Here is an 18,762-nt window from a genome sequence, read left to right on the forward strand (position 1 = left end):
CAGAAAAATGAAGTGACACAGAGAGGGGGGATATGCAAGAGAAATAAGATGCACACAAGAGATATATGGAAGGCCAGAGAGGGGAGAAAGTGCATCTATGAGAGGGGGAATGCATATTCAAGAGAGACGGTATGAACATCCAAGACAGTGTCAAAAGGCATGGCATATAACAGACAGGTAACACACAGCAGGACAGAGAGAGCTAGAGAAAGTGCAAGGGACAGAAAGTAGGAGAGGGACAGCAAGCAAGGACGGAGGTAGCAAGGTAGAGGGAGAAAGCATTAGCAAGAGACTGAAAGCATGAGTGAGAGGAGAAAGAGCATGCAAAAAAGAGAGAATGTGAGAAAACATGCAAGAGGAGGTCAGCAAGCCAGAAAGAGACAACATGAGAGAAAAAGGGAAGCAGTAAAGCACAAGGGGGGGTGTGGGGTGTGAAGCATGCAAGGGGGAACAAAGGATGTGAGAGAGAGCTCAAACTGTGTGTCTGAGACAAAAAGCACATGACAGAGGCAAACCGCGCAACAGAGCGACAGGGGGAAGATGTGTGTGAGAGGGGGAAAGTGCATGAGGTGGAGACAGGGAAAGCCTGTGAGAAAGAGTGAGGTGGGGAAGCATGAGAGGGGCAAATCACTTGACACACAGGAAAAGCACACTATGGAGAGGGGCACAGTAGGTGAGAGGGGCAACCCATGTGACACTGAGTGAGAAAGTATGTGAGGGAGAGAGGGAAAGTACAGCAATGGGGGGGGAGCTGAAGAGAGAGAGAAGGAAGGGGGAACTGAGGACAACAAGAAAGAGGGAATGAGACGAGAGAAGGAAAGCAAGCAGAAAAAAGAGGAAGCAAGAGAGAGGGCTCACAACACAGAGCTGGAGAGAGCAGGAAGAACAACACTAGCAAAATACAGAAAGCATGAGTGAGATGGAAAGTGCAAACAAGAAGAGAAAATGTCTGAAAGAGAAAGCATGCAAGAGAGGGAGATAGACACAGAAAGGAGGGATAATGACACTTGAGTTTACAGCAGGAAGTGTAAAGGAATGAAAACAGCAGGCAAGGAAAAGCACATGAGAGATAAAGAAAGCATGAGAGAGAGGCAAAATTCATGTGAGATGGAAAGCACATGAGAAAGACAATGTGTGAGAGAGGGAAGGTGCTGAGTGAGGCAGGCACAGGGTGTGCCAGGCAGAGGGTACGACAGAAAGAGGAAAAGAGTGTGGGAAGCCTGTGAGAGGGCAAGTGTGTGAGAAGGGAGGAAAAAAACTGAGAGGGAAAGCACATAAGAGAGGGAAAGCATGACAGCAGAAGGAAGAAAGCACATGAGAGGGGTAAACCATACATGAGAGAGACCGAGGCAAAGTAGGTGACAGAGACAGAGGCAAGTCACATGACAGAGGGGCAAAGGAGGTGAAAGAGGCAAACCATGTGAGATCTAGGAGTAGGAAAGTGTGTGAGGGACAGAAAGAAAGCAACATGGAGGAAATACATGTCTGAGACAGAGAGGGAAAGCGTGAGAGAAAAAAGTAGGAAAGGTGGAGAAGAGAGAAAGAGGCAAAGCAACAGAAAGGCAAACCAGGACAGGGATAGCAGGAGGTGGAAGGAGGAAAAGCACAAGTAAATGTGGAAGCATGAAGAAAAGTGCAATCAAAAGAGGGGAGAACTGTGTGAGAGACAGAAAGCACATGAGAGGGGGAATGCAAGATTTAAAAATTGAAATCACCAAACAACAAACATTGGAGAGGAAATCACTGACAAAGAATAAACAAGCAAGACAACAAAGGTGCATGAGAGAGACAGCAAACGAGATACGAGAGGGAAAGCACTAGGAAGACAGCATGTCTGAGAAAGAGGCGTAACATGGCAGATACAAAGGAGAGAGAAAGAGAAGCAAATGGAATGATATAGACAGTGAAGTGTGTGAGAGGCAGGCAGAACGTAAGAGGGACAGGGGAGAGAGAGAACCAGGGGAAAGAGGGAGGAAAAGGGACGCACCTAGAGAGAGCTAGAAAGAGAGAGGTAAACAGAGGGTACAAGAGATACAGAGGGGTAACATGAGAGGGAGGAGAAAAGCACAGCTAAGAGACTAAAAGCATGTTCAAGAGTGGAATGACATCAGGGAAGTATGAGCAAGCACGAAATCACATCAGGGTTCAACAGCCTGTGAGGGAGGCACAGCAAATCCAGAAGAGCAGGTAAGCATGTGCACAAGAGAGGCAAAGCGCATGCAAGAGATTAAGCATGTCAGATAGGGTGACCTAGACAGGGGGAAGCTCGAGAGAGAAATTTGGCCTGGGAGGGGTAGAAAGCCAGCACATCAGAGAGAGGAAAAACATGCCTGAGGCAATGGAAAAGCAAGAGAGTCAGAGGGAGGGATAGCAAGGGAAAGAGAGAGGGATACTGAGAAAGAAGTAGGGGTAGCTAGCAATAGAAACAGACACAGCAAGCAACAAAATTAGGGAAAAAATAAGCAAGGGACTGCAAGCATAAGTAAGAGGGAAAGTGCATAGAAGAAAGTTTAAAAATGTGTCAGAGATTGAAAAGCACCCAAAGGGGAGAAAGCATGAGAGAGCCAGAAAATGAACGCAATGAGAGAGAAGCGCAAGAGAAAGTAAAAGCACACAAGAGAGGCAAAGCATGTGAGAGAGGGACAAAGGACATGACAGAAACTGTGAGAGGCAAAAAATGTAAGACAAAAGGGAAAGCATGTGAGAGAGGGAAACTGAAGGAGTGACAAAGAGCAAAAACAAGGGTGAAGAGAGGCATGGGGGGTGGGGATGGAGGGAAAGAAGGGAAGGAAAGAAGGACAAGAGATTGAGAGGGAAAGTGAGAGAAAGAAGGGAACTGAGAAACAGAAATACGGATAGCACAAAAGGGGAAAGAAGCACAAAAGAAAACATGAGTGAGGGAAAGTACACGCAGAAGAGAAAGGGATTGTGTGACAGTGAGAAATGCTAGAGAGGTCAGAAGAGAGGGAGAAGCAAGTACAAGAAGAAATGTGCAAGACTCTGAAACTACAGAGAAATGCAAAGTGCATGTGACAGGGAAAGGGCACACGAGAGAAGAAAGGGCAAGAGAGAAGAAAGCAGGTGACAAACCACGCAACAGAGGAAAAAAATTACAGAGGAATAGGGCAAATGAGGGGGTAGTGAGAAGGAGGAGTGAAAACAAAAGGGATAGAGAGGGAAAATGGAAGAAAAGTAAATCAAGAGGGGAAGAGAAAGGTGCTGGGGAGAGGGAGGGAGTGAGTAAGAAGAGTGGTGGGGGCCAGAGAGAGAGATTGGGTAGCAAGGGTTAGCAAGGGCTAGCTCAAGAAAGGGAGGAGAACTGCAAGCAGGAGAGATTAAAATTGTGCAACAGAGAAAAAGCATGCTAGATGAGGAAAGAAAGAATAGGAAAGCAAAAGAATGAGAGGGAAACACAAAGGAAAACAAAAACACACATGAGAATCAAAGCACAAAAGAGACAAAAAGAAAGCATGAGAGAGAGTTAATGCATGTGAGAGCACAAAAATGCATCAGAGAGGCAGGGCCAGTGGGGACTGCGCAAGAGAGGTGGGGTAATGAGCCACAGAGAGGAGAAAGCATGGGAAACAGTGAAAGCATAAATGAGGGAAAGTACCCGCAAGAAATTAAATGTTTCAGAGATGGAAAAGCATGCAAGAGATGGGGAAAACAAAAGACAGAATGGCAAAGTGGAAGAGAGAGTGGGAAAGTGATGAAAGGAAAGTGCAAATGACAACAAAAATGAGAGGCAGGGAGAGTGTGCCCAAGAGAAAAAACTAAGGGGCAGAGGGGCAAGAAAAGGGAAGAGCATTGCAGAGTCAGGGGGGATTCACTCTCAGAGAGGCAAACCATGTGCAAGGTGAACCAATACAAAGGAAAAATGTGTCAGAGGTTCAGCACAAGACAGAGAAGGACAGCACAAGAAAGCAGGAGGAAAAGCACATGGAAAAAGGAGCAAGCTGTAAAGTGTGCATGGAAGAGATGAGAAAAAGCGTGCAAGACAGGCAGAAAGCAAGGGACCATGAGAGAGAAGAAACATGCTACAGGCTGTGCTAGTGACTGTGGGCACACAAGGGAGCCAAGGAAAGTAAGATGGAGAAGAGAAGCACATGCAACAGGGAAAGCTTACCAGAGAGTGAAAAAGCGTATTCAAGAGAAAGGCAAAGCACATCCAAAACAGAGGGAACACATGTCTGAGACAAACAGAGAGCTCAGGAGAGGGAAAGCAAAAGGGGGGCGATGTGAGCAATCCAGAGTGAAATAGCGAACAACAGAGCGACAGCATAAGCAAGAAACTGCAAGCATAAGGGAGAAAGTGAAGGCAAACTGTCAGATATGGAACAGCACATAAGGCACAGGCAAAGACATCCCAAGTGAGACAGAAAAAGGGGCAGGGGGGTAGGTGGGTGAAAACAGAAAAAAAAGCAAAATGAGGTGGGTGAGAACAGCATGGGCCAGAGGGAGGTGAGAGAGACGGGGAGGGAGAAAGGGAAGGAGAATGATGAGGGCAGAGGGAAAGCAAGAGAAAACAGAAGTGTGAGAGCAGGACAGCAATAGATAGCAAGGAAAAGCACAAGAGAGGGGGAAGAAAAGCACAAGTGAAAAAAGCAGAAGCAGGAAAATGCAAGCAAAAGAGGAAAAGGGCAGAAGCAGGAACATGTGTGAGAGAACATATCTGAACAGAAGGAAAGTACATCTGAGAAAAGGAAAAAATGGAGGGTGGAGGGAGAGAGAAACACATACGGAAAGTAAGAGAAAGAGAAGAAGCAATAGGGAGACGGGAGGCAGGGGAGGAAAAGTGGGGAACAGAGAAGTAATAGAAAAGAAACATGCAAAAGCATGAATGCTCACAAGAACATGAGAGATAAGGAAACCAAGAGAGAAGCAAAGCATGTGCGAGAGTCAAAGTATGTCAGAGAGAGGAAGCCTGTGTTTAAGATTGTGAGAGAGGGGAAGGGCCTGTGAAAGAGAAAGCTGAACAGACTGAGAGGGAAGGCACATCTGAGAGAGACCATTTCTTTAAGACAGGGAGAACATGACCAAGAGAGAGGGAAAGGCTGGGGGGTGGAGAGAAGTGAGACAGTGAGAAAGCTCTTGCAAAGAGGAAAAGCATGCCAGAGGGGCAAGACAAATAGAAGGACAAGAGAGTGGGAGTACAGGGAAAGACCAAGACACCTGGAGATAAAGAGGCAGAAGCTAAACAGAGAGAAGGGATGTAAAAGTGAGATTAGGGGGTAATTTGTGAGGGAGAAAGAGATTACATCTGGGACAAAGGGAAAGCCCAAGAGACAGACAGATAGCAAGGGGAGAAGAGAGAAGGCTACCAAGAGTGAGAAACAAGGACAGGGAGTAACAGAGAATAGCAAACATTGGAGGCAAAGCACAAGTGAGGGACTGAAAAAAGCATAAGCAAGAGGGAAAGCGCATGCAAGAGTGTGTCAGGGATGGAAAAGCACATGAAGTATGGAGAAAGTGAGAGGGGCAAAGCAAGCACAAGAGAAAAAAATTCATGTGAGAAGTGAAGTATGTGAGTGAGAGGCAAAACATGTCTGGAAGAGAAGGAAAGCTGAGGGTCAGGGACACAACAGAGAGGAAAAACACATCTGAGGGAGAGGGAAAGAGGTAAGACCAGGCAGAAGAGACCAAGGAAGCAAAAGGAGAGAGGGCAGAGAAAGCTGGAAATGTAGTAAGCGGAGGGAGGAGGTGGGAAGAGAAAGGTGTAGAGTGAGACTGAAAGTTCTAGAGAGAGAAGAATGGTGTGAGGGTGTGATTGAGAGGGACAGCAAGCAAGACAGAGAGCAGGACAGCAAGTGAGACAGAGTGGGGCAGTAAAAGTTTGAAAGATTGAGTGAGACAAAGGCAAATAATTGAAAAACTGAGATGGAAATGCATGAGAAAGCAGGAAACTTTAGACAGGAAAGCAACAGAGAGCTAAGTGCCTAACAGCAGTAGCAAAGCACATAAAACCAGAAGTGCATGACAAGGAGAGAGAGTGGAAAAGCATGCACATTGCATGCATGAGAAGTAAAGTATCGGCACAAGAAACTGAGGGGGGAAGAGAGAGAACATGCACATGCATACGCTCATGCAAGAAACAGAAAGGCAAAGTGCATGCACACACCAGAGGCAAAGCATGAGTGAGAGAGACACAAAGCACATAAAGGTAAAGAACACATGAAAGACAAAGTGTGCAGAGAGGCAACATGCACACTGGAAAAACAACATGCACAAGGAAGACAGACAAGTGAGGAGTGAAGTGTGCAAGGGGGGAAACTGCATGCAAGGAGAAGCATGCGAGTGGAAGGAAATGCACGAGGCAAAGCACACGCAAGGGGCAAAGTGACAGAATGAGGCACGACATGAAGTAGAAGAAAAGCACTTCAGAGAGGCACAGCACATAAGACAGATGGAATGCAGCAGCAGCAAAACATGCAGAAGAATGCAAGCATTGGGGGGCTGGGCAAGCATAAGAGAGGGAACACACATGCAAGAGGAATAGCATTTAGAATTATTTAGGTTGGAAAGGACCCTCAAGATCAAGTCCAACCATTAACCTAACACTGCCAAGTCCACTGCTAAACCACATCCCTAAATGCCATGCCTACATGTCTTTTAAATACCTCCAGGGATGGTGAATGAACCACTTCCCTGGGCAGCCTTAATATATCTTACTTAATATATCTTCCAGTGAACAAATTATTCCTAATATCCAATCTAAAACTTCCCTGGCACAACTTGAGGTCATTTCCTCTTGTCCCCTCGTTTGCTACTTGGGAAAAGAGACCAACACCCACCTTGCTACAATCCCCTTTCAGGTAGCTGCATGTAGCAGTATGGTCCCCTTGAGCCTCCTTTTCTCCAAGCTAAACAACCCCAGTTCCCTCAGCTACTCATCATAAAACCTGTGCTCCAGACCAGCTTCATTGCCCTTCTTTGGGCAAGTAAAAGGCCCAAAACTGATCACAGTATTCAAGGTGCAGCCTCACCAGTGCCCAGTACAGGGGGGGTGATCACCTCCCTTGTCCTGCTGGTCACGCTATTTCTGATATAAGCGATCAGGATGCTGTAGGCCTTCTTGGCCACGCTGCTGCCTCATGTTCAGCCAGATATCAATCAACAACCCCAGGTCCTTTTCTGCCAGGCAGCTTTCCAGCCACTCTTCCCCAAGCCTGTAGTGTTGTGTGGGGTTGTTATGACCCAAGTGCAGGACCCAGCACTTCTCCTTGTTGAACCTCATACAACTGGCCTTGGACCGTTGGTCCAACCTGTCTAGACTCCTCTATACAGCCTTCCAACCCTCAAGCAGATCAATACTGCTACTCAACTTGGTGTCATCTGCAAATTTACTGAGATGCACTTGATCCCCTCATTCAGATCACTGATAAGGATATGCAATAAGGGACAGGCAAAGCATATCAGAAAAAGGCAAAAAGACACAAAGAAAAAGGGTATCAAAGGAAGGGGAAGCCTCAGAGTAAAAAGGAATGGGGTGGGGTGGTGTACAACAATAGAGAGAGGGAAGAGAAACAAAGGGAGAGGATGACTGCAAGGTGGGGTAGGGGGGGAAGCCAGTGTTGGGGGTGAGGGGCTCAAGATGAGCTTGAAAGACAAGCGAAGTGCATCAGAGACTGGAAATGCCTGAAAGAGGGGAAATGCATATCTAAGAGGGAGGGAAAGCAGGTCAGAGTCAAGCAGAAAGCAGGGTATGGCTGGGGAGAGCTCTTTTTTTCCAGTTTTTCAGAGGTTTTTTTAAGTTTTTCAGAGGAAAAACTATACAGGTAGAAAGGACAGAGAGCAAGTGAGAAGGAGAAGGCACAAGTGAGAGACTGCAAGCTTAAGAGAAGGAAAGTGCATGCAAGAAAGGAAAAGTCTGTCAGAGACAGGGAATCATACAAAGGAGAAAAAGCAAGATACAAAGATGCAAAGAGAATGAGGGAGGGAAGTGCAAAGGAATGAAAAGGCTTGTAAGAGACAGAAGGTGGGAGAGAGAAGGACACAAGTGAACGATTGAACATGCAGAGAAGGAAAGTGCAAACAATCTGAACTTCTAAGAATTTGAGTGTGTGAGAGAGATGGAAAAAGTGTGAGGCATGGGAAAGCACACCAAGGAGAAACTCTACAGAAGGGAAAGGAAGAGAGAAAAAGGAAAAGCAACAGACAGAAGGGCACGCAAGGCAGCAGGACAGCAAAAGTGCACAAAAGAAAAAAGCATGGAAAAGACAAAGCATATTCAAGTGAGAGAGAGAGAGCATGTGTGAGGAGAAGAGCACATGTAAGGGTGAGAAAGCACATGCGCAAGGAGGACAGTGCATGCATGAGAGGGGAAAGCATGGAGGGTGGCATGCCAGAGTGAGGGGGAATCATGCCTGAAGGGAACACACATAGGAGGAGACTGGCACACAAAAGAGATGGAAGTGTGCCAACAAGGGGAAGAGCACAAAGTAGAGGGAAGCAAGCAAGACAGAAACGCATGTGAGATAAGGTGGAAGTGCATGCAAGAAGGGAAGAATTACATGAGAGAAGGTGGAAGCGTGTATGAGAGCGAGAGAAGTGTGTAGGAGAAGGTGGAGGTGCATGCAAGGAGGGGAGAAAGTGCAAACAAGGTAGGGAGAAAGCATGCATGAGAGAGAAAGCATGACAGGGAGAGGGAGAAAGTGATTGCAAGAGAGGGGAAAAGAATGATGGGGGATCATGAGGGAGGAAGTCTGAGGGAGGCAGCACATCAGGAGGAAAGTGCACAGGGAAGCACGAGACGGGGGAAGCATGCTTGCAAAGAGGCAGAAGTCTGAGAGGGACTGAAACTCATGGTGAGGGAGTGCATGAGAGTGGGGAAGCCCGTGAGAGAGAGGTAAGCACATGTAAGGAGGGGACGCATGTGCATGACAGGTGGGAAGCCCACACGAGAGGTGGGAAGAGCCTGCATCCAAAAGAAACTGGGAACATCCACACATGAGAGATCATGAAAGCCCAGGCATGAGAGACAGGGAAAGTGCACAAGGAGAGGAAGTGTCTGTGAGAGGGTGGGAAAGCAAGAGAGAGGAATTGCTTGGTGGGAGAGAAGGATCGCAAGAGGGAAACATGAGCAAAGGTGTAAGAACGCTGTGTAAAACCGCATTTGGGGTGCCCCAGTTTGCTTAGGACACCTCATGTGCATGAATAAATATTTACTTCTCTAATTCTATACTTTGCATCCTTGGCTCTCTCCTCAGTTGGCAGGGGTCAGTCGCAAATTTTTCTGACAAGACGGAAAATGCACAAGAGAAGGCAACTGGGAGAGGGAGAGAGCCAAAGCACATCAAAGAGGCGTAGAGTTTGTCCAAGAGAAAAGGGAAGCTTGAGTGGGGGGTGGTGAGGGTGATAACAAGAGAACGAGAGGGATGAGGAGAATACCAAGCATGGTAAAGAGAGAGATTATGAGGGACAGTGAGTCAGAGACAGAGGGGAAGCACACATGAAAGTGTAACTTCATTATATAGCAGCATCAGGCTTCACAATCCTTCCTCTACTAACAGCTGTGTGGACTAATCAAAGAAATCTTAAGGTGTCAGTATTGACAAACCTAATCCTTTTCATCAAAATGTACTAAAATTCCTTTCATCGCACTGCAGAGTGCCTACAATTTTTGAAAATAGCATGCCACATGACCACTTGCTATCCTGCAATTCTGACACAAGTTAGCTTTCCTTTGTGGAGTTCTGTCCTGGTTTCAGCTGGGATAGAGTTAATTTTCTTCTTAGTAGTTAGTACAGTGCTGTGTTTGGGCTGTGATGGGAGAGCAATGCTGACAGCACACTGATGGGTTTAGCTGTTGCTGGGTGAGGTTTATACTCAGTCAAGGACTTTTCAGTTCCTTGGGCCCTGCCAGCCAGAGGGCTGGAGGGGCACGGGACATTGGGAGGGGACACAGCCAGGACAGGTGACCCAAGCTAGCCAAAGAGGTATTCCATACCATATGATGTCATGCTGAGTATATAAACTGGGAGGAGAAGAAGAAGGAAGGGGGAGACATCTGGCATTATGGCATTTGTCTTCCCGAGTAACCGTTCCACGTGCTGGAGCCCTGCTTCCCTGGGGACGGCTGAACGCCTGCCTGCCCATGGGAAGCAGCGAATGAATTCCTTGTTTTGCTTTGCTTGCATGCGCAGCGTTTGCTTTACCTATTAAATTGGTCTTATCTCAACCCTTGAGTTTTACATTCCTTTCCAATCCTCCTTCCCATCCCTCTGGGTGGCAGGGAGTGAGTGAGCGGCTGCGTGGTGCTTGGTTGCCTTCGGGATTAAACTATGACAAGTTACAACTGCCGTGGTCCACTAACAATAGGAAGGACTATCAGTTTACTTACAGACACATAACTTAACCAACCTTCCTGTCATTATTTTTTTCACATTTTCAGAGACTTTTCAAGTCTTTCTAGAATCCTTCTAATAGAGCCTGTCTAGATTGTCATTCTTTGAAAAAATTCCAGTTGCTTACCATTGGATCCCCAAATTTCTGCTTATAATTGATGCCTCTTAGGTTACCCATGCCCAATGTTGTTAAAGTTGATTCTCCTAAGAGACTCAATAAGTTTATGTGTGTATTGAATTTAATGAACTCTTCTGCGTAAGCAGGATTTGTAAATCCAGCCATGCAGGACTGCAGAAAAATACTGTCTCACAATGCAGAGGTTCCAAACAAGAATAAAGGTCAAATACTGTACCCTTTTGTACAGCAAAGTGATACTGCATACCTCCACTCTGAAGCTTGCAGCTCTACAGATACACTGGGTACTGGAAGGCTGTACAGTTAAATCAGCTACATGCTTTTGAGAATACTTCTGTAAGTCTGATGAACACCAAAACATCAAGAGGAGGAAGACAATGTAACCATAAACCCCTCAAATTAGAGCTTGGGCAGAAATAAAAAATAATTTTAGAAGTCTTTCCTTTCAATTCAAGATTACCCACAAACTGACAGACCACTTAAAAATTAAAAAGCGTATCTGGCATGCTTACTTTAAGTGGCCTCTACCTAAGCCAGCAGAGCTCTGTCAATGAGAACAGTCTCATAGCAATGGCAGCACACAGAATTAATAAGACCCTTTACAAGCTGTGTGGCCAACTCTGCAATGCATTTGGGCAGTTGCTAGCACACTGAAGCACAAGTTCTCCATTAGGGTCATCAGTCATTACTAGAAACACACCTCATGTTGGATATGCCAACTCTACCAAAACTTAGATAATTAATTTTTAAGTATTAGATCCCTTTAGGTGCTTACTTCTATCTACGCAAAGCAAAAATAACCTAACTCATCCCAAATCTGTGTATTTATAAATTCTGTGCACACAACTTTCCTTAATATTTACATAGAAATTATTTCAGCTCCTAAAACACAGCTGTAGAGCTGGTCCATGGAACAAGAGGATGACATTTATTTTGCAAATGGTTTTGAAGCAACTTGTCATTTGTTTACAACATAGAGGCAACTGCAGGCTACCCTACTTTGCTGGATCACTTTTCACTAAGAAAATACTTTACAATACTATGAGCCATGGCTGCCTGAAGGCAACTTATAGGAAAAGTCAGTGTCTGACCAGCATGACAAATGAATGAGGATGTATCCATCACACAGCACTAATGATGTCTAACAGAAATCTCCAGCCATCACCACAATGACAGCACAGGTGAGTAAAATACTCTTCCAGCTTGTGGCAATAAAACCCCACTCTATTTTATCAAATCACTTCCAGATTTCCATGCACATCAGTGAACAAGTAGATACCCTCTTCTATACATTTTATTTATTATTTTATTTAAAGAATAAGACTGCTGGCAAACACCATAGATAACAAGTATTACCATGCGAACGCAGCAGCACTATATTCTTAGTTGCAAACATTTTATTCAGCTTTAATTAAACTAAGGAAGAAAGAGTGAAGTGAAAGTAGAAGAAATAAAAACTACTTCTGTAAAATACTAAAGGGTTCAGGGAAAAATATTTGGATTGTTCTTTTGTCTCTACTACATTTTCTACCTGGGACTCAAAACAAAACAAACAAACAAAACAGATTAGAAACACTCACTGCACGTCTAGCTTATGTCAGAAAGAAAAAGGATTAATATATTAACATGGATTGTGAATAGGGCTGTCAATGTCTCAAACACTTTAGGTAGAAGATGGCAAAAGCTGATGTTGACTGCTGAAATTCCTTCAGCTAGCATGCCTTCCTAATTCTGTTTAGATCAGTATTATAGAAGAATTCACGGCAAAACTTAAGTTTGCTGTGCTGGCATTCTACATTAACAAAGTCACAGTGTAACATTAAAAGTTTTGCAACTATTAACACTGTCCTGTTGGGCATAACTTACATTTTCAATACCTGAAAGCCATTTGCTAACATGAGGTACTATTATAACTTTTGATCACTAACGAAGAAAACCCAATAAGAATGCAGCCTTCTAATGCTAGAACACATCCACCAATTCACCCTGACACTTGACTCATTAAAGCAACTAAAACACAGATTCCAACATGCAAGTAATCTGAAAACTATCACGATGCCTAGCTCAAGGGTGGTAATTACACAACACTGTGAGCATCACCCACATGACAATTTTCTTTGGGTAGGAGCTTGAAAACTGAATCCATCTGGAGTGTATTGCACAGTGAGGTCATGTAATATAGGTCAGATTATCCAAGAACATGGCCCTTTTCACGGTCATAAGCATCCCAAAAATCCAAAGTTCTACTTCAGGTCAGAGCAACACAGTGGTCACTGTAAAAACTACCCTTTACATGAATCAGGTGCTCTCTGGAATTCATGGAGATCACACACTGAATACTTGGTTAAGTTCAGGCATCAGTTTAATCAGTACTCCATGTCTCAAAAACAGTTTCAAGAGTTATTGCACAGTTTCCATGGAGACTGAAGCAAAAAAGTTCTTTCTATTTCTGTCTGTGAAAATCCCGACACATTTAAACTGCCAAGTTTGTTAGGAGAGCCTGAAGGACTAAAAGTGGTGATAATATCCATGTTACTGTCTGTCACATGCCACTTAATTATTTTAGAAACATATTTACCTTTCCCTATGAGGAGAATATTTCATAGTTCCGTGTGTTTGATCAGATGGAAGGAAGTTGTTTAAGGAGTTCCAACTACACTTCTACAGCACATGTATTATTTCAAAACCTCCTGATCTTCTATTCCGCCATACCATACTGGCCAAAGATATATGGGCTACACATATCTAATGTACTTTCACCTCACAACGCTTTTAACACCGTCTCCCATAACATCCTCACAGGCAAACTGAAGCAGCCCAGGCTAGGACAGTGGACAGTGAGGTGGGCTGAAAACAGCTCACATGCTGGGCTCACAGGGTTGTGACCTGGAGGCCAGCCACGAAGGATCAACCCCAGGGCTTGACACTGGGACCGACACTGTCTGGCATCTTCATCAATGACCTGGACAATGGGGCACAGTGCCCCCTCGGCAAGTCTGCACACAACACAAATCTGGGAGGAGTGGCTGATCCAGTAGGTGGGTCTGCTGCCATCCAGAGGCACCTCAACAGGCTGGAGGAATGGGCTGTCAAGAAGTTCAACAAAGGGCGATTTCAAATCCTGTAGCTGGGGAATAATAAACCCATGCACCAGGACAGGCTTGGGGCTGACCATCTGGAAAACAGCTTGGCAGAGAAGGACATAGATTGTTCCTGGTGGATAACAAGTTGAACACAAGTAAGTAATGTTCCCTTGAGTGAACCCAGGGCCGTAGTGGAAAAAGCAGAGCCAGAAGGCTGAATAAGGTGATTTGGGGTTCTGGATCCAGTTCTGGGCTGGAGATCACAGTTCAGATCACATCTGGGGTTCTGGATCCAGTTCTGGGCCCCCCAGTACAAGACAGACATGGGTGTACTGGAGTGAGTCTACTGAAAGGTCACAAGGATGATGAAGGGATCAGAGCATCCAATATGAGAGGCTGGGAAATCTGGGACTGTTTAGCCTTAAGTAGAGAAGGATCAGCAGGGATCTTGCTGATATGCATAATATCTGATGGGCAGAAGTAAAGAAGATGTACCCAGGCTTTTCTTTGTGGTGCCCACTGAAAGGAGGAAAGGCAATGGACACAAACTAAAATATGACAAATTCCCCTTAAACATCAGAAAAAAACCTGTTTTACTGCAAGGGTTGTCATACAGTGGAAAAGGTTGCTCAAGGAGACTGTGGAGACACTCAAATACCAACCTGACACAGCACTGAGGAACCTGCTGTGGTTGACCCTCTTTGAGGCAGGAGGGTTGGACTCCAGACTCAAGTATTCTGTGATTTCACAGAAGTACAGAGAGAGGGAAGGGTGTGCAGGTTTACTTGCCCTTAGGAAGTTATGCCTCAGTGGAGTTCAGCTTCTGGGAACTCCAGCAAGAAGCTCTCTCTGTTAAGCCAACCCAACTGATGCAGCTATAAATGACATGGGCTCTGCTAAGTGGCTGGAATAAACAAAGACAAGTTAGCACTGAAGTCAGGCTTCCATGTCCAGGTCAACTTCCTCAGATGCTTCACCTCTAAAACAGCCGCAGTATGCTAGGAACTTTGCTCTGAATGGTACTCCTGAGCAGTTCTGGGCACATCCATTCAGCTAAGACTGTACCAGGATGGGTCAGGAATCCTGAGGGCATCCTTTAGTAATCTAACAGGACCCACTCAGCATACTCCAAATAAACAGGGCAGCTGGATTCTTTCAGAACTTCCCATCTAGTGGAAGCAGGGAAAGGATCTTCATCTTGCACTCAGAACCATATAAAAAAAGGAAAGTGTTCGACTCTGACGAAGGCACATTGCTTATAAAAGTTAGTAGGAAGCCTTTCTAAAGAACATTCTAAAGCATCCAGCAGTTTTTTAAAAAAGCTCAGTCTCCCATACATTTAAGAAAACACATGAAGCAGCTGGACCTCTGCCTTCTGCAGTTTCGGCTTTGGCTCCAAGGAATAACAATGAAGTAATGAGACAACCAACCTGCCAGCAACAGCAAAACACAAAACTAAAATAAAAAGCATATAGACCAAGTTCTGAGCACCATAACATACCAATTTAAACGAGTCCCAGCAGCTACAGAGATTCCAGTCCAGAGTTATGCACTGTTTCACAGAGGAAACAACCTTACCAGTTGACCCAAGTGAACCTTAAAATGGCTACAGACACAAGCTGCTTGATGGAATCTACTTACATAAGTGATGTGGGTATTACAGGTCACAGCTACCCACTTGAGAGCAGTTTAAACCAGCACTGTACCTGGCAACACTACTAGCTGAGCTTTTAATCTGCAAAAATTCAACCAAGAAAACATCAGAACAACCACCAACACTGCTACAGAGGCACATTATTTGAAACAATACTAAACAAGTACAGATCCTCAAAGGTTTTGTTACAGAAATTATTATTTTGTTAGAAGAGCTTTCAAAAACCATGCTATATGGTATTATTTTCTCTTCATTGTATGTTAGTGTTCATCACAGTCTGCAGTCTAGGGTGTAAACAACATTTGAACTTCAGCTATTTTAAACACATTACGGGTAGTCTTACTCTTTTCCTCTCCCTCCCCAGACAATGGCACTGAGGTGATTTACTGTACTGTGCTCAGAGTCCTCCAAGCACTAGCAAAAACCTCCATTTCCGAAGCACCTACAGTGTAATAATGAAGAATGGAAAGTGGGACTCACAAAAGAGAAAAACAACACAGGAACATGGATGTGACCAATGAAACTGTCTAGCACTATTTTAAAGAAAGCATGGCAGAGTTATAAATTAATTGGAAAAAACAGTAGATTAACAGAATGTAAGTAATACCTAGGGTCATGGGTCACATATTTACCAGAAGACAAGCAGTGGGGCTTTCTATATGTACATAACTCTTTTTAAAGAAAGTTGAAAGAATGGAGAAAACTTGAAGAGCTTGGATCCTGGGAAGATGTATTGATGGAGCAAAGCAGTGACTAAAGCTAAACTGAGGAGCATTAGAAAAAGTTAAAAATGAGTTTGGTGTCAAGTCACCAGGTAGTAAAGAAAATTCAGGAAAGGGGTTGATGTGGTCATACAGATCCAGACATCTATAATTAGAGTATTCTACATGTACTCCTCCTAAAGCAAAAAAACATAATATCAGAATGAACAAAGGAAAGGCTGGGTTTCAGAGGTATTACACATAAAGACCAGTACTTAGACAGCATCAATCTATATAAGACCAAAGATGACTTCAAGGTAGCTGGCCTCAGACTAGGAGGTAATGTTCTGCACTGAGTCTCAGTCTGCACTAAGGAGTGCATTACTAGGCCAATACAATGGCCCAGCACAGGGCTCCGTAATTGCACTGCAACAAAGTAGAGAGAGCTAGACATCTTTAGAAAGCAGTATGGCAGACAGGCAAATCTGTGACTAAGGTGAATAATAACACTACCTGTTAAAGGTGCCTCTTAATACAGAGCAATGGACACAATGACTGTGCAGGAATTTAGGCTGTTTGAACCAGGAAGGGCCTGTTTAAAGCCTCCACTAGCCTATGCAGCTTGGACAGCTGGGGATCCCATCTCCTCACACCTCTGATGAACACACATGTGCCAACAGAAGTTCATGGTGTAGGTATAGCCCAGAACAAACAAGGGAAAGAAGAGAGAAGCCAGAAAACAAAAAGCACTAACAAGATGAGACCAGATGACACTCTGTAGATAAAGGAAAGTCAGAGGTTTACAGAGGATGACAATGCATAAGGCGGAGTTGTGATAAACTAAATACTGTCCAAAATCCCACCTGCCAAGCCGGCTGCAACATTTTGATCCCCATTAAAAAAAAAAAAAAAAGTACATTTGAATTCCACAGATAACAGTGAAAAGATTCTGTGACAGTAAAAATTTAGTCACTGTCGAATATTATTTCTGTGAAAATCTATCAAGTCTTTGCATTTGTGCATTGATATTACAATATATGGAATTTACAGCTCCTCTATTTTAACATATGGCATCTCTTGGTTTGAATGCCCTGGATGGTGAGTTAAATGCAATACTGGAGAGTCCAGTTGGATTTTACATGCACGCTGTAAGTTACATGAGCGTTTTCCAAATATGTCTTCTTAAAATTCCAAATGCACTAGTTCATTTTACATTAGCCCTTCCACTACACAAGATACCCAAAAGTACAAATATTTTAGCTACAAATGACTGCAATAACCAGTAACATACAATATTTTTTTTTTTATAATGCTGTATGTCACTATGTCAAACAAGGACAAATATTCAAAGAACTACATGTTAGTTGAGTTTGAATTCTATTCTATTACTTTAAAAAGTCTTTGTCAGGTCTCATACTTAATAGGTTCCAAGAAGAATGTTTTTAGGCAGCACATGCTGTTACAAAACCATAATAAAATTTTACGTAATTTAGCACAGCAAACTGAGAACTCATTCAGAAACAAAATTAGTAAAATATACATGTATATTCCCAGTGCAAAACTCCTGCAGAGAAAATGAAACTGGAAGAGTGAGATGACACAAATGCATACCAAAAAAACCCCACATGCATTTTATTATTGGAAAACTAACTTCCAAGGCAAAAATTTATGTGAATGAAACTATTTGTTTGAAAAGGTATACACTATCTGAATGGTATTCATATCTGCAATACATAGAGGAGTGTTACTTTAGTTCAAGACATGATTACCTGTTAACTTCAGAACTCAAGTAGCACAGCAGATGAATGGCCCAAAGCAAAGGTCCTGTGTATGTTGCAAATGCTGTAAGGAAGATAGCTGGTATCTCCACATAGCTTTCAAGTCCCACAAACCCTGCAGAAATATCCACAGTGGCGATGCCATTTGAATTCCCCTGAAAGCAGGAATAAAAAAAGTAAATATTCTAGTATCTTGAAAGAAACATTTAGAATACATTAGAATAATATTAATTATTGTACCAGTTAAATACTTACCTTTCAAGCTACCTCACAGTACAGCCATATTCTTTACATGGGAATTTCAGTAAAGTACCTTACCAAACAACAGCTTTTATATAGGATTTACAGACTAACAAAGGCATAAACAACATATTTCACTTGTCTTATTTTGTCTGCAAATGAACATGCCTGTTTAATAAATTACATCCAAAACCCAGTTTAAAGCAAGTAGCTACACCTGCTGATTTTTCAGTCACAGTAATGAAAATGCATTTTTCATCATGCACAATTCAAACCCAAGATTTTAGGCTTGTTGCCTAAAATGACACCAGGAAATAAAGATTTCTTGCCCTTAGAGACAATCGGGCTCTAATTTAGAGCTGTAGTGGAACCCTACACCACCCACCTGCCTGTCCCATGACACAAGTTGCTGCATGTAACCAGATTAAAACAAGCAAATTCAGAGACATTTCTGCAAGTATCTATACCACAATAGACTGCATTGAAATAGACCAGAAGTCAGCCTAGACAGCCTGAATCATCAATAAGAGGCATTTAAAACCTAGAAAAACACAAGGAACATACAGCAATGAAAGTATTGAGCTGTCCAAGCCTTGTATGTTTTATCTAGTTTTCTTTTTCAGTGACTAAGACCACTAAATAACAAAGGATAATATAAAACTAAAGGAAGTGTTTTTCACTGAAAATGCCCAAGTATTTAATTTCACTGAAATACCTAAAGCACCAAATACAACCCATGATTAAGGCAGAATATTTTTTAGCTTAGCAGGTCACAGGCAGGCTTCCTCAGACGAGTGCAAAAGCTCTCAGATATACCATATCTGGAG

General features: G+C 43.6%; 1 protein-coding gene across 5 annotated transcripts in view; it reads right to left on the reverse strand.

Moving 5' to 3' along the window:
* Window positions 1–18,762, reverse strand: part of PIGG (phosphatidylinositol glycan anchor biosynthesis class G) — a 98,950-nt gene that overhangs the window by 23,367 nt on the left and 56,821 nt on the right. For 3 of the 5 annotated variants that reach the window (XM_055791492.1, XM_005232850.4, XM_055791493.1), the window contains exon 12: window positions 17,687–17,850. In XM_055791492.1, the coding sequence (XP_055647467.1) occupies window positions 17,687–17,850 (164 nt within the window). Of the gene's footprint in view, window positions 1–12,823; window positions 15,298–17,686; window positions 17,851–18,762 lie in introns of those variants that run through there. The other 2 variants (XR_008744883.1, XM_055791494.1) reach the window with 2 other exon arrangements.

Source organism: Falco peregrinus, chromosome Z, assembly GCF_023634155.1.
Source record: "Falco peregrinus isolate bFalPer1 chromosome Z, bFalPer1.pri, whole genome shotgun sequence".
In the NCBI taxonomy this organism is placed as follows: Eukaryota; Metazoa; Chordata; class Aves; order Falconiformes; family Falconidae; genus Falco; species Falco peregrinus.